The sequence below is a fragment of the Neovison vison genome, chromosome 6, assembly GCF_020171115.1.
Source record: "Neovison vison isolate M4711 chromosome 6, ASM_NN_V1, whole genome shotgun sequence".
Lineage (NCBI taxonomy): Eukaryota > Metazoa > Chordata > Mammalia > Carnivora > Mustelidae > Neogale > Neogale vison.
The window spans coordinates 219270826-219285168 of record NC_058096.1 but is presented as its reverse complement, the minus strand read 5'-3'; the positions used below and the strand labels follow the sequence as shown (position 1 = coordinate 219285168).

The 14343-nt window shown below is 59.0% G+C and overlaps 1 protein-coding gene across 1 annotated transcript; it reads right to left on the bottom strand.

Moving 5' to 3' along the window:
- Positions 1-3162: 3162 nt before the first annotated feature.
- On the bottom strand, positions 3163-13251 carry RAB11B (RAB11B, member RAS oncogene family). Its single transcript, XM_044254374.1, has 5 exons — positions 13144-13251; positions 6310-6505; positions 5192-5385; positions 4796-4876; positions 3163-4216 (listed from the first exon to the last, which is right to left on the bottom strand). Exons 1-5 carry the CDS (start codon positions 13181-13183, stop codon positions 4071-4073), a joined length of 657 nt encoding a protein of 218 aa, XP_044110309.1. The 5' UTR covers positions 13184-13251; the 3' UTR covers positions 3163-4070.
- Positions 13252-14343: the final 1092 nt, after the last annotated feature.

Sequence of the window (14343 nt, the reverse complement as noted above, 5' to 3'; positions counted from 1 at the left end):
TGAATACAACTGTTTTGTAACCCCTAATGGATTGTGAATCTAGGTAATGCTTTGCAGCCGCTACAAACAACGCAGATAAGAGACCCGCCGGCATCGTCTGTCTCCTGATGTGTGCACACAACTCCTATGGAGCGCTCAGCCCTAAATCTGATCAAACTCTAGATCCAGCTGTTCATTTACAGGAAATGCAGGGGACAAAGGCCCAAGGGAAATAACACCATAGGTCCACAGAGACCAAAAGCAGATTGGTGGTTGCCGGTGCCTAGGGAAAGGGAAATAGGGAGGAAATGCTAAATGGATATGAGGTTTCTTTTTGGAGCGGTGAAAAAAAATTCTGAATTAAAGTGTAGTGTTTGCACAACTTTGTGCAGGTACTAAAAACCACTGGATGTGCATTTTAAAATGAATGGTGTGCCTGAGTGGTTTGGGTCATGATCTAGGGGTCCTGGGATCAAGCCCCATATGGGGCTCCTTTCTCAGCAGGAAGCCTGCTTCTCGCTTTCCCTCTGCCTGCTGCTCCCCCTGCTTGTGTTCTTTCTCTGTCAAATCAATAAATAAAATCTTTCTTTAAAAAGATCTTATTGATTTGACAGACAGAGGTCACAAGTAGGCAGAGCAGCAGGCAGAGAGAGAGGGGGAAGCAGGCTCCCTGCCGTGCAGAGAGCCCGATGCAGGACTGGATCCCAGGACCCTGAGAGCATGACCCGAGCCAAAGGCAGAGGCCTAACCCACTGAGCCACCCAGGCACCCCAATAAATAAAATCTTTTAAAAAAGAAATATTTAGATGGGGATCATGTCTGGGATTTGCGCACAGGAAGAGAATGAGGTAAAGCCAGATTGGTTGAAGCTGGGTAGTGGGCTTATCATTAACACTATTCTGCCTTTTTTTTTTTTTTAAGATTTTATTTGATAGTGAGCAAGCAGAGAGAGAGAGAGAGAATGATCATACAGCGGGGAGGGGCAGAGGGAGAAGGAGAAGCAGGCTCCCCACTGAGCAGGGAGCTCGACATGGGACCCTGGGAACATGACCTGAGCTGAAGGCAGACACTTAACTGACTGAGCTACCCAGGTGCCCCATTCTCTCCATTTTTTTTTTTTTAAGATTTTATTTATTTGTGAGAGAACGAGAGCACAAGCCAGGGGAGCCGCGGGCGTAAGAAGCAGCAGACTCCCCACTGAGCGAGAAGCCTGATGTGGGACTAGTTCCCACAATCCTGGGATCATGACCCGAGCTGAAGAAGGATGCTTAACCGACTGAGCCACCCAGGCGCCCCTCTCTCCACTTTTAAATGACATAATTTATTTAGGTTAATTCAGTTTATGTAAAAATTCAACCCAGAGTTATCCTGTGACCCAGCGATCTCATTTTTGACTATCTACCCAAAAGAATGGAAACCAGGGACCTGAGCACCTATCTGTACACCCACGTTTGTCGCAGCATGGTGCACGACCCCCAGGAAGTCGAAGCAACCCAAATATCCGCTGATGGATGAATGGATAAACGAGAAGTGGGACGTCCGTACAAGGCATGATCGTTCAGCCTTTGATTAGAAGGGAAAGCCTAACATCCACTGCAACACCAAAGAACCCTGAAGACATTATACTAAGTGAAATAAGCCGGTCACAAAAGAACAATGGTGTATGATTCCACTTACAGGAGGTCCACTCGAGAAGTCAGATTCACAGACAGGAAGTAGACAGTGGGTGCCAGGGATGGGGTGGGGGCGGTGGTGTGAGGAGATGGTATTTCACGGGGCCAGAGTCTCGGTTTTCCAAGACGAAGAGTTCTGGAGACGGATGGTGGGGGCCGTTGCTCAAAACTTAATGTACTCTGAGCTGTACACTGAAAAATGGTCAAGATGGCCAATTTGATGTTGTCTATTTTGCCATTACGGAAAGACTTACGAACAGGGCCTGGCACTGAGGGACATGCTGGGCTTCCTACATCACAGAAATCAGAGTAACTGAAATGACATGGCTGGACTGTGACCCCCCAGGGGGACAGTGCTGCTGTCAGTCTTGTTCCCTTGTATGTGCCTGGCCAGTCCACGGAGGTGCAGGAAAGATCTAATCTCTGGACTGCCTGAAACCTTCCAGGGTGCCTCATTACTTCACCGGGACTCCCTGAAGCCTCTGCCCTCTGCCCTCCCATGCCCAAATCCAGAGTCAGCGCCCCCAGGATCTGAGTGAATGGCCACTGGAGTGCGTGTGGCCTACCAGATCCCGCGCTGTCCTGTTGCTGGCCTTGGCTCAGGATGTCCCCTGGCCTGGAGCACACACCTTGGGTCACTCCAGCTTCCCTACAGAACAGCCCCCTGTGTCTCAGGGTTCCTCTGGAAACACTGCCTGGGTTTGCCCAGCTAGCCAGGCAGGACAGCCAAAGCCTGACATTGGGAGGGAGTAGACCCCTGTCTCTGCTGGTTCTTCTAGGGGTCAAGGGTATAAGTGGCTTCAGCCGGAGGGTAGAGCTTCTAGAACAGGGGCAGGCACTCTGGTGAGAGAGGACATATTGGGTCACATGGTCCGGGCAGGGATCAGGGTGGGAGGGGATAGCGACACTTCCTCCATAGTGACAAATGGCCCTCAGGCCATCTCTGCCCACATGGACCAGGGGAGAAGCTGGATCCTGGGCAGAGGCAGAGAAACTCCAGGCCACCTGCCTCCCCTCCATCACCAGCATCCTCCCTTTGGGCCCTCCGTAAAGGTCAGCCTGGGATCAGGTGAGCTAGAGTGGCAGCAGCACGACCAACGTCCCCTGGATGAGCCCTTTTGCCTGTCCTTGGCAGGACCCCAAGGAGGTAGCGGCCACGGGCAGCAGACGGAAGCCAGGACAGTCTAATCCCAGGGCTGGGAACAGGGAGCAGTGGGTACAGCTCAGCTCCCGCCAAGGGGCACCGTCATCTCTGGGAAGAAGTTGAATACATCCCCCAGCCACAGGGTCAGCTAGGAGAGGGTACCCACCCCTCCCCCGCAGGCCAAGGGCCCTGCGCCCAGCTCATGGGCCTCCGCGCCGTCCCGGGTGGTGCTTGGACCTGGTCTTCTAGCTCCCTGCGGGGCTGAGCCAGGTGGCTGCAGCCCGCAGCAGGACGTGTGCCTCGGGGAGCAGGGGGCCCAGGCGTGGCGCCTGGCGGAGAGAATGAAGACAAAGGCGCAGCGGCAGGTTTCTGTACAGGAAGTCGGATTATACATTTTAGTAACGGGCGGGAGAAACGAGGCATCAGGGCAACAGTGCGGGGGCTACCGGGAGAATAAGAGATCCAGAGCTGGGGTTTGGCGTCCATCTTACAAAGTGTATAAAGAATCTGTGTTTCTCTACAATAACAAAAAAACCAAAGGCTACAAGAGCGGTTGTATATACAAAACACGGAGATATTGCTTCACTTGCAAACGGGTTCCTGACCAGACGGGAGACAAGACAGAGAGGGGCACAGGGAGGGGCTGGAGAGCGCGCTGCGTGCAAAAAAAGAGGGGGGAGAAGGGTCTTCCCCCAGCATAAATCTACAGGCAGGAGCTGGAGTCGCGCACGCACGGGAGAGGTCGAAGGCGTGTGCCGGTGCTGGCTGTGCGTGGGGGAGCAGGGGGGCCGGGAGCCAAGAGTGTCCGCCTGTCCCGGCCCCCTGGCGCCTTGCTCTTCGAGCATCAGCTCGGAAGGGGGTTCTGGATGGGGATCGGGGGACCGGTGGGGCCAACTGGCCACAGAGGGAGGGAGGCAATTGCTCCCTGGAGTCTGCCGTGGAAAACTGGAGAAGCCCGCTTGGCGCGCCCCTCCTCCTTGCCTCTGACCGGCCCTTCTAGGCTGCTACCCTCCCTGGCCCGCCAAGATGCACGCCGGGACCCCAGAAAAGCAGGCGTGGCGACCCGGGCGTCTGGCTTTCCTCGAGCAGGAGAGCAGGTGCCACTCAACTCCTGTTCTTCCTGGGCCCCCGCCAGCCATGCGGAGCTGGATGTGAAGGCAGGAGCCGGTCACGGTCACGGAGGGACGGAGAGGGCGGGGCCGGGGAGCGCAGCGCGGGGCAGGGCGGGCGGAGGATGAGGACGCGCAGGCCGCTCGGGCGGGGGCGCAGGGCGCTCACAGGTTCTGGCAACACTGCAGCTTGCTGGGTTTCTGTCCGTCAGTGGTGGGCGGCACGCTGATGTCCACCACGTTGTTGCCGGGGGACTCGTCGTGGGCTGCGCGGTCCGCGATCTGCTTCTGAGACACGATGCGGTAGATCTCTGCAGGTGGGGGAATGCGGGGTGACCCATCTGGCCTCCAGGGAGCATAATCCCCCTGGGCGGAGCCCAAGACCCCCTCTCAAAGGACCCCCCCCCTTTACCCTGTGGGGCACCCCCATCACATCGGGGTGGGGGGAAATGGTGGCAGGGGCTGGGCCCGATGCTGGCTGGGTGCCCAGCAAGGGCGGGCGGTGTCTGGTCAGGGAGGTCCCGCCCCGCCCGCCCCCCTTCAAGCCTGGCCTGTTCTCCAGTAAGATCAGAGGCCCCTCCTCCTCAGAATAAACCCCCAAGGGCCCCGTGCCTCTGTGGCTGACCCAGCGGGCTGTTCTCCAGTGGGGCCACAGCAGAGGGCCCCACGGCAGCGTGGAGAGTGTCTCTATGTCCTCAGGATCTGCCCTGATCCCATGAAGCGCGCCATGTCTGTCCGGTCTGTCCAGACCGGCTTGTGGCTTTCGAGACTAAAGCTTCAGGCAGGGGCTATGCTCTGGAGCGGGCAACCGGGGCTGGGGTGTCCTCCCCGGGCCCACACACAGGGGGCATGCTGGGGTAACTGTGACCCCAACCTAACCCTGTGACCACCTGTGAGGATGTTCTTGAAAGCTTCCTCCACGTTGGTGGAATCCAATGCTGAGGTCTCAATGAAAGACAAGTTGTTCTTTTCTGGAACAAAAAGAATATTGCCCAGGTTCGCGGTGGGGCTTGCCTGGCCCAAGAACTGAATGGTGGGGGCCAAAGAGATAGGACAGAGACGCCCACCCCTCAGGAAGGGGACGCTGGCTGAGGCCAGGGACACAGTGAAGATGGCAGCGGACTGGGGCAGGGGTGAGCTGCCTGCTTTCCAGATGCTTCTCTGATGCCTCAGTCACAGTCCCACTTTTAGGAATGTGGCCCCCAGGGGAGGTCCCGGGCAGGCGTCCCAGAGTGACACCCGTGCTGCGCCCCAGCCACACCTGTTCTGGCCCCTTCGCGCCTCACCTGCAAAGGCACGAGCCTCGTCGGTGGGCACGGCCCGCAGGTGGCGAAGGTCACTCTTGTTGCCCACGAGCATGATGACGATGTTGCTGTCAGCGTGGTCCCGCAGCTCCTTCAGCCAGCGCTCCACGTTCTCGTAGGTCAGGTGCTTGGCGATGTCGTACACCAGCAGCGCGCCCACTGCGCCGCGATAGTACCTGCGGGGGACAGCATGTGAGCCAGGGGCCTCCCAGGCTCTGTGTGCGGCAGCCCCTTGGCCCCCGTGCCTGGGGCAGGGAGGCACAGAGCCTGCCCGAGGCACAGTGGCCCACCGTGACTTGGCCGGTTGGACCACCAAGGAGACTGACGGACACCGAGCCATTCCACGGGATTAGGGACTTGAGAAGGTGACCAGGCCTCAGTGGCGTCCCGAGGGCACACGTGACCAACAGGAAATGGCAGGATGCTGGGGGGGTGTCTAGGAAGAGGCAGCCCCAGTGGGTGCTGGTAGCAGGGGACCACAGGGAGGCAAGGGATGCCAGGCCTCTGCGGGAGGACGGGATGAGGGCAGAGAGGGTCTGAACTGAAGCACAGAGGGAAGCTGGGAGCAGACAGGCAGGGCAAGCGAGCAGGCAGGGCTGGGGGGCGGGCAGAGGGTACAGCCAGCATCCGGTGAAACCACAGTGCCTCAAGGGACTCCAGAGCTCAGAGGGACCATAGGACATGCCTACCCTAAGGTCACAGTGTGGCCAGGACTGGACACTGGTCTTCCCGACAGTCCCATAGCTCCTGGAGGTCTTGTCCCTCCCCCTGGGCCCTCCCCCACTCTCAGAGGTGTGCTCTCCCTTTCTTTTTTTTTTTTTTTTATTTATCAGAGAGAGGGGGAGAGAGCGACCACAGGCAGACAGAATGGCAGGCAGAGGCAGAGGGAGAAGCAGGCTCCCTGCTGAGCAAGGAGCCCGATGTGGGACTTGATCCCAGGACGCTGGGATCATGACCTGAGCCGAAGGCAGCTGCTTAACCAACTGAGCCACCCAGGCGTCCCGTGCTCTCCCTTTCTTCTGCCAAACTCCTACCCATCCTTCAGGGCTCAATGGCCCCACACCCATGGCTTCCTATACTGCCCCGGCCCTGTCACTCACGCGGAGGTGATGGCCCGGTAGCGCTCCTGGCCAGCGGTGTCCCAGATCTGCGCCTTGATGGTCTTGCCGTCCACCTGGATGCTGCGGGTGGCAAACTCCACGCCAATGGTGCTCTTGCTCTCCAGGTTGAACTCGTTGCGGGTGAAGCGTGATAGCAGGTTGCTCTTCCCCACGCCCGAGTCCCCAATGAGCACCACTTTGGGGGCAGGAAGGAGAGAGGTGAGACTCTGCAGGCCAGCTACCCTGAGCCAAGACCCATACACCACCCACATCCACCTGCAGGACCGTCAGTGACCCCCTGGGCGCTGCACAAACTGGGAAAGCCAACATCAGAGCAGTTGGAGCCGTCCTGGAGCCCAAGGCACCGTATTTCCTGTGGTGCAGAAGCAAACAGAGGCTTTGGACTTCCAGAAACCATGGACAGCGCAACACCTCTGCTGTCTCAGGTCCTTCAGAGCAGGGCTGCCCCAAGGGCGTATGGACCCAGTTATCCCAGCGGGTACAGAGTGGGGATCCATTAACCCCTGAACCTCCCCTGCAGCCTGGTGGCCAAAAATCCCCGGGGCTGGGCAACCTTGGGTGAGTCACTTAACCTCTCTGGGCTGCCTTTTCTGCAAGAGGGGGACTTGAGGAGAAAAGGCAGAAGCAGAACTCCACTAGCATCTAGCATGCTAAGGCAGGTGGCGGGGGTGGGTGTGGGGGTTATTGCTAGGTTCTTACCTACAAGGGTCTGCCACTGGAGTTCTAAGCCACAGGAAATGAGAAGCCTCACCCCCTCGCCGAGTCCTCCTGGGCAGGGTGGAGCAGGTCCCTCCCATCTATCCCTGTATCCCTCTCTTCATTAAGTTTCCTACCCCAGCCAGAGAAGCAACACCTCTAGGGGCCAAGACGCCCCAGGCTCTGTGGTAGGGTCACATGAGATGGTCCAGGAGGGGTGTGAGCCCAAGAGGCTGTCCTTAGACCCAGGGCACGCTGGAGTCTCACGTCTGTGTATGCACAGTGTGAGCCGCACATGCACGCATGGGTATGTGTGCCGTGTATAAGAAACAACACAGGGCCGTCTGACCAGACACTCCAGGTGGAAACCACATGGACCCCCTCCACGTGTAGACCTTGGGCTCTGACACCCAAAGGTGGGTCTGTCCAGTGGAAAGCCATGGGGGATGTAGGCTTGGTCACCCACACCCAAGTATTTCCTCGATGGAAAGTTGTGTGCGTGAAAGGCCAAATTCCCACAGCTTCTGACCACGTTCCTGCGCCCACCCCAGCCCACCCCACCTGCGCGCGCCCCCGCGTCCTTGCATTGATTCTCACAGCCAACCACCAAGCTGTTTTCCTGGAGGCCGCCAGAGGGCGCAGGTGCCCACAGCCCTCGGGGGCTCCCACCTCCCAGAGGTAAAAGTCCAAATCCTCCCCAGGTCCAAAGGGCCTTGCACTACCTGCCCCTCGCCCACCCCGCCCTCCCCTCCCCCCTCTCTCCCCCTCGCCCACTCTTCTGCAGCCACAGGGGCCTCCTTGCTGGGACTCTGAGATACACGGAGGCGCCCTGCGCTCGCCTATACCTTTCTTCCCCCAGGTACGTGCCTGGTATCTGCCCCCACCTCCTCGGTGGGGTCCCTCAGATGGCACCCAGTGGGTCGGGGAGGCAGGCCCTCACTGTCATCCTCTTAAAAGCCTTCACCCCTCCCCACCTGCCTTTCCTCCACAGCTCCCCCCTCCCCCAACCCTCTCACGCTCTCCCCAGCCTATTCGGCCACAGGGGTGGGCATCTCAGGCAATCCGAGTCCCTGCTGTGCCCCCAGGACCTGGTGCAGTGCCCAGCACCCAGAGAGCACCCGATCGCTGTCTGTTGGACAAAGAAACCCAAAGTGGCTTGTGTAGTCTCCCAGCCCCACCTCCTTCCACACCTGGAAGATGCCCAGGTTACCATCCTCAGGCCATAGGGGAGGTGGGGGGCAGGCAAGGCAGCCTCTCTGGGCGGGCTGCTTTAGAGCCAAGAATACTAAGAACGAGCAGAATGCTTAATGAGTCTGTCCAGTGAAAGCCCCTGACGTGCACCAACTCCCACGAGTCTCTCGTAACCCTACAAGTCAGGCAGCAGGACAATGCCGTGCCTATTTGTAGGCCCACTCTACCTCCCAACCCTGCTCACCAGACAGGGACTTGCCCAGGGCCACCGGGCTGGAAAAGTGGTCTGTCAGCATTTGAACCCACAACTCCTGCGTCTGGGGCCGAGCTCAGGGCTCTGGGTCCAGCCTCCTTCTCTCGCACTGTCCGGGGCATCCTGACCCTCGGAGTAGCTGGCAAACTCCTGCTCATCCTTCAAAACCCCTCAAGCCAGGCCTCTCCTCTCCCCACTAACCCCTCGTGGCCTGGCCTCCGGTGTTGTCTCATGCCCGACGGAAGACTGGGAGCTGACCTCAGAGAAAGGAGGAAAGAGGTGGAGACGGACATGGGCCTGTGGCTCTAGACCATACTGTGGGGCCCACCACCCACACCCACAACCTCTCACCTCCTTCCCAGGTGGCCTCGGAGGGCTGGCCAAGGCCGGGGAGGCTGGCTCACAATTCGTATGCCCTTGGACACGGAACAGGAGAGAAGCCCCCGTGCCATCCCTACCCCCTCCTTCCCTTCCCAGCCTTGGCCCCATCAACTCCGCTCTGGCCTAGCCACCAATCTCCTCGGCACTTCAGGGCCAGGCCCAGCCCTAAAGGCTTTGTGACTGTTCTCAGGCCCAGCCCAGGGGCAAATGTTCCAATTATCCTTCCCCTTATACAGCCGGGGGACACTCAACCCAGAGTGACCAAGTTCCCGGCCCAGGATCACCCAGTGAGAAAGTGGATGCCAGAGCAGGAGGAGAGCCCCCAGCCCCTGCCCAGCTGAGCGGCAGGAAGGCCCGGCTGCTCGGACTGGCCCGTGGAGAGAGGTGCCCAGGGCGGCAGCAGCCAAGCTGGCCCCATGTGCAGGGTAGGAATGAGAACAGCATTGTCCAGGGCACAAGCGATCTGCTGTCTTGGGGAAATAAAGGGCCCTTGAGGACACAGCCCCTAGAATTTCCACAGAAGTTGGTGGCATCACTGGCCGGGAAATAGCCCCCCCCACCCTGACATGCCACTTGGCTGGCGGAGCAGGCGAGCGCAGTTGGCAAAAACAAAGAGCGGCACCTCTTGAAGCCCTGAGTCCTCCGACCTGCCCCGTGACAGTGTGGCACCCCTGGGGCCTGCACGCTGACACTCAGGTGGACTGTGGCCATTTGGGTGGGAGGGGGCTGGCACCCCTACCCAGGCAGAGCAGGCCCCTGCTTCTCCTCCAGGAAGCCAGCCCTGACCATCCCAGGCCCCAGAGACTGGCCCTTGGGGGCAATCCCGCCACAGTTATAGTCTGGGGAATCAGAGCAGAGGACAGATCGGGGCCCAAAGCCAAGGCACAGGCAAGGCCACCGTGGGCCAATGGGGGAAGATGGCATGCTTTGGTCCTTACTGGTGGGTCTGGGGGGGGCCCTGCCCAGGCTGGAGAGCACAGAGGCTGCCTCAAGAGCACTCAGCAGAGGAGGGTGAGCACAGGGCTGGCCTGTTTCCTGGCTGCTACTCTTCCCTCGCCCCCTTTCCTAAAAGGACTCATCGACGGCACAGGGGTGGACAGAGCGCAAGGGACGTGGTCCTGGGCTACCCCAGCAGCTTCCCACTTCAACCCACATCCTCAGAGGCCAGGTGAGTGGCCGGGGGCCTCTCAGAAGTCCCTGGTGGCCCTTGGGGACATAGCTGCTCCTGCTGTGGATCCCACAGTCGGGTCCAAGCCAAAAGAGGTCAGGGTTGCCCCGAGGGGCTGATCTGCAGGCTGGGAAAATGGCCCATGGCTGACAGGATAAAATGTTTAGCAGGCTGAACATGAAAATCTAAAATTAGGTACAAAAAAACAACCTTACTTGGGAGGGGGGAGATGCTCAGTGAGGAAAACACCCTGGGGGATCTGCTGGCCTTGGTCTTGGGAGGTCAGCGGAGCCAACGTGTGATGTGGCTGCCAAAATTACCACGGCGGTGGCCAGAGGGTGAAGCCAGGGGGCAGTCAGTGTCCCAAGTGGGAAGTGTGGCCCCTCTGTGCCAAGGGAAGGGCCAGAAGTTACTAAAGCCTGGGGGAGGCTGAGCACAGGGTCGGGGGCAGGACGATCACTGGCCCTCCCCTCCTGAAGGGCCCCTCGGACCAGGCGATGGGGCTGTGGAGCCTCAAGGTAAGGAAGTTGGCCCCTGTCAACCCTTCTGGTGTGGTCTCTACTTGGGACACCTCTCTAATGCCCATACCTGATCCTCTGCAGGCCACGGGGTCTCAGGAGGGTCCCGGGGACAGTATACTCAGGCTTCTAATGCAGTCCTCCCACGGCAAGTGGTGTGACAGTGGTGGCTTGCCTACCTGCTGGCTTCTTTCCTTCCTTCTTTATGTGCCAGACCCATACAGTTTCCTTCTCCCATTTGAGTGAAAAATGGAGTGGATTTCAAGGGAAACATGCAGAGGTAATTGGGAGACCTTCAACAAGACATACGAGTGACCGTGAGGTCTCAGATGCCGGCAGTTTGGGAAATACTGACCTTGTGGGTTTGACTTTCACTTCTAACCCTGTGTGAGCAGGGCACCTGCTGACTCAGAAAAGGAGGCTAGTGGGGAAGGGCAGCAGGGCAGGCGGCCCCCACCTGCACCCCCGTTCTGTGCCAGTGGCCACCGAACCCAGATCTGGGCTTCCAGTAAGTGGACTCGGGGATGAATCCCAGGAAGCACACAGCCGCTCCATTGCCCCTGACCCAGTAACTGGACTTCTGGGAACGTACTTCAAGGAAATAACCCAAAGGGCAAAGGATGACTAGTGCAAATACTTGAGCTGGGTTATTTATAACAGCAAGCGGCTGAAAATAACAAGTGGGCAATGGCCCCAGAAACCTGGAGGTGACGATTGGGGTTAAGGTCCCCTGCCCTGGCAGTCCAAATCCAGGTGGGTGTCCAATGGGGACCTGGGGAGTAGTGGCCTCAGGGCCCCAGCCGCAGAAGGATGGGAGGCCTGTCCACCTGTGGCCAGTCTGTTTGGGGGACTCACGGAAGAGCTTCCCCTGCCTTTAACGTGAGACCTCAGGGCGCAGACAGCACCAGGGATAACCGCTGACCACACAGCTTCACCTGCTAGTGACTTAGGAGCCTGCACGCAGCTCCCCAGGCGTACGGTGCCATGTGACAGCCCTGGGCCTCTGTGCAGGCACTCCCCCAGCCCAAAAGCCTTTTACCATGTGGATATCCCAGGTAGGGAGCACTCTACCCCACTCTCCATGTCCCCAAGGTCCCCAGGCTCCCAGCCTCACAATGTGGGATGATACCACGGACACAATGGTCAGTGTCGGACACGGACCACGCTCCCAGCGACAGCCAGGCTTCCCCGGCGAGGAGGATGAGGCCAGCCGCTGGTGTGGGAGGCAGACCCTCACACAGCAGGCAGAAGGACAAGGTACCTCATGCGGGCCCAGATGTAGCTATCAAGGGCAACCATTGTCAGCCAGGGAGCCCAAACAGACGGCCCGGGGCCTGGCCAAAGCCCAGGCTGGCACAGAAGGCACTGTGAAGTCAGTGACTCTTTTTTCTTTTTTTTTTAAGACTTTATTTTTAATTGATCTCCACACCCAAAGTGGGGCTGGAACTTACAACTTGAAGACCAAGAGCTGCATACTCGACCGACTGAGCCAACCAGGTGCCCCTAAAGCCAGTGACTGAAGTCACTCCACAACCCCAGCAACGTGGAGGGACTCTCCCCAGCTTGAGCGGCCAGGCAAGGGAGCTGGGTCAGCAGTGGCTGCCTCACCTGCCAAGGCCGTACTGCAGGCTCCTAGAGCCCTCTGTCCCCGGGGCAGGGGCGATCCTCCAGCACGTTGGCCGGAGGCCAGTCCATCAGCGCGCATGTGCTGGGGGAGGTGGTCTGACAGGCTTAGTCCCACATACACTCCTACGGTGGTAAAGCCCTCAGCTGACAGCCCTGGGTTCAAATCCTGCTCCAACACTTTGCAAACCTGCCCTGTCTCTCTGGGATCTCAGTTTCCAGATGGACTGGAAACTGAGATCCCACGACCTCGCAGGGCTGGGGTGAGCATTTCAGTGAATTCGTGAAGTGCTCAGAGGAGGGCAGGCACTTCAGTAGCTCTATTAAGGGTTCTAAGAGTTCAAAGATATTGTTACTGTTAACCACCAAGCCTTCGGTCCGCCACACACGGCCGCCAGGCGCCCTTTCCACGCAATTCTGGGTCAGCACCCCAATCCAGGATCCCCCACCACGCATGTCCCCTCGCGTCCTCGCCCTTCCCGGGCCCCGCCCCCAGACACGTTGCCGCCAATCAGGACCGGCTCCTCCCACTCCGTGAGAGCACCACCCCCACCTGCCCCGTCCCAGCCCACTTCTTGGGCACGCCCACCGCACCCTAGCCCCGCCTCTTGCGGCCCCGCCCCCATCGCGAAGGGAGCTTTCCACCCAGCCCGGCCCGCCAAATGCTGGGGAGACCCCGCCCCCAGAAGCCCCGCCCCTAACGGCCTCTCCCACCGCTTGCGGCCCCACCCCCTCCCGGCCCCGGCCCCGCCTCGGCGCATCCAGGGCCCCCGGGCCTCTGTGGGCCACCCGCTCCGCACGGCCGCACACTCCAGCCCAAAGCCGACCGAGCCCAAACTACCCCGGCATTGCCGGCTGCCTAACCCGCCGGGCCCCAAGTCCCGGGCTCCGGCCTGGGCCTAACGGCCTGGAGCGTAGCCTCAACCCGCCTGCCCGCATCCTCGCTACCGTCCCCTCGCCCGTCTCTGTCCCACAGACCGCACCTTTGAATAAGTAGTCGTACTCGTCGTCCCGGGTCCCCATTGTCCTGGCGCTTCCGGCGGGATCGGCGACTCCGCAGCCCCACCACAAACACCCGACGGGGGCGGAGCCGGCGCCGCGCAGAGCGGCGGGTGGATGACCAATCAGAGACGGGTAGCGTGGCGACCGGCACCCAGGGAAGCCAGTCACAGGCGGAAGCAAAGCTTCAGGGGTGGGCGCCGTCTGGGATCCACCCTTCTCGCCTTCGGTCTCCTGGAGAAAGGCGGAAGGAATGCGGACCTTTCTGAAGTGACGGCCGCCTCAGCCTATCAGATTTAGCCTCTGGAAGGCGGGGCGGAAGACTGTAAGAATGAAACAGATTGATGGAGCGAGTAACCAATGACAGGCTTGATTCAGACGGTCCGGGATTACCGAGAGGACTGTCCAGGAAGGAAAATGGGGCTACGTCCAGGTGATGTTACGCTAGTTAACGTCCCAATGACGTCATAGGTTAATCCGCGCTGCTCTGCTCCCCCCCACCCCCCGCCCGCCTCCTCCTGCCCTCTCAGTGTATGACCGTTTCGGGGTCTCTGAGAGGTTTCCCCCCACCCCCATCTAGGGGTTCCCTCTCCGCCCTTGGTTGGGTTGTCATCACTATATTCGTGAGTCATTAAGGTACCCCTGCTACCTCAGTTTCCTCCGCTGCATGACGGGAGAAAACCACTTCGTGGAGTCTTTGGAAGATAACTAGATCATCTGGAGACCTAACGACACACTAAGTCATCCCTCCACTTTCTGTCATTAAGCCTTTAACAAGGATTTATAAAATCCTTCCAGGACGTCATACTCTCCAGCATGATCTCCCCTTCTCTATCCCCTTGCCCCGTGTTTTCCCACCTTCCTGCCCCCCAGGATTTACCATTACCTGACATTAGACTTTGTATTTCTGGGGGCGCCTGCCTGGCTCAGCCGGTGGAGCATGCGACCCTTGATCTCAGGGTCGTGAGTTCAGGCCCTATTTGGGCGTAGTGCTTATTTAATATGTGTGTGTGTGTGTGTGTGTGTATGTGTATATATCTATATCTATATCTATATCTTGATGCATTGATCTCTGTAGTCTCCTGCCAACGGAACATCAACCCCATGAAGGCAAGGGCTCTGTCTGTCACTGCTGGTGCTGTGTCCCCAGTGCTCAGTAAATATTTGATCAGTGATGAATAATG

Coding starts and splice junctions, on each gene's coding strand:
- RAB11B (XM_044254374.1), bottom strand. CDS start 13,183: ATGGGGACCCGGGACGACGAGTACGACTACTTATTCAAAG. Junction 6,506..13,143: donor GTACGACTACTTATTCAAAG/GTGCGGTCTGTG, acceptor CTGCCCCCAAAG/TGGTGCTCATTGGGGACTCG. Junction 4,877..5,191: donor CGAGGCTCGTGCCTTTGCAG/GTGAGGCGCGAA, acceptor TTTTTGTTCCAG/AAAAGAACAACTTGTCTTTC.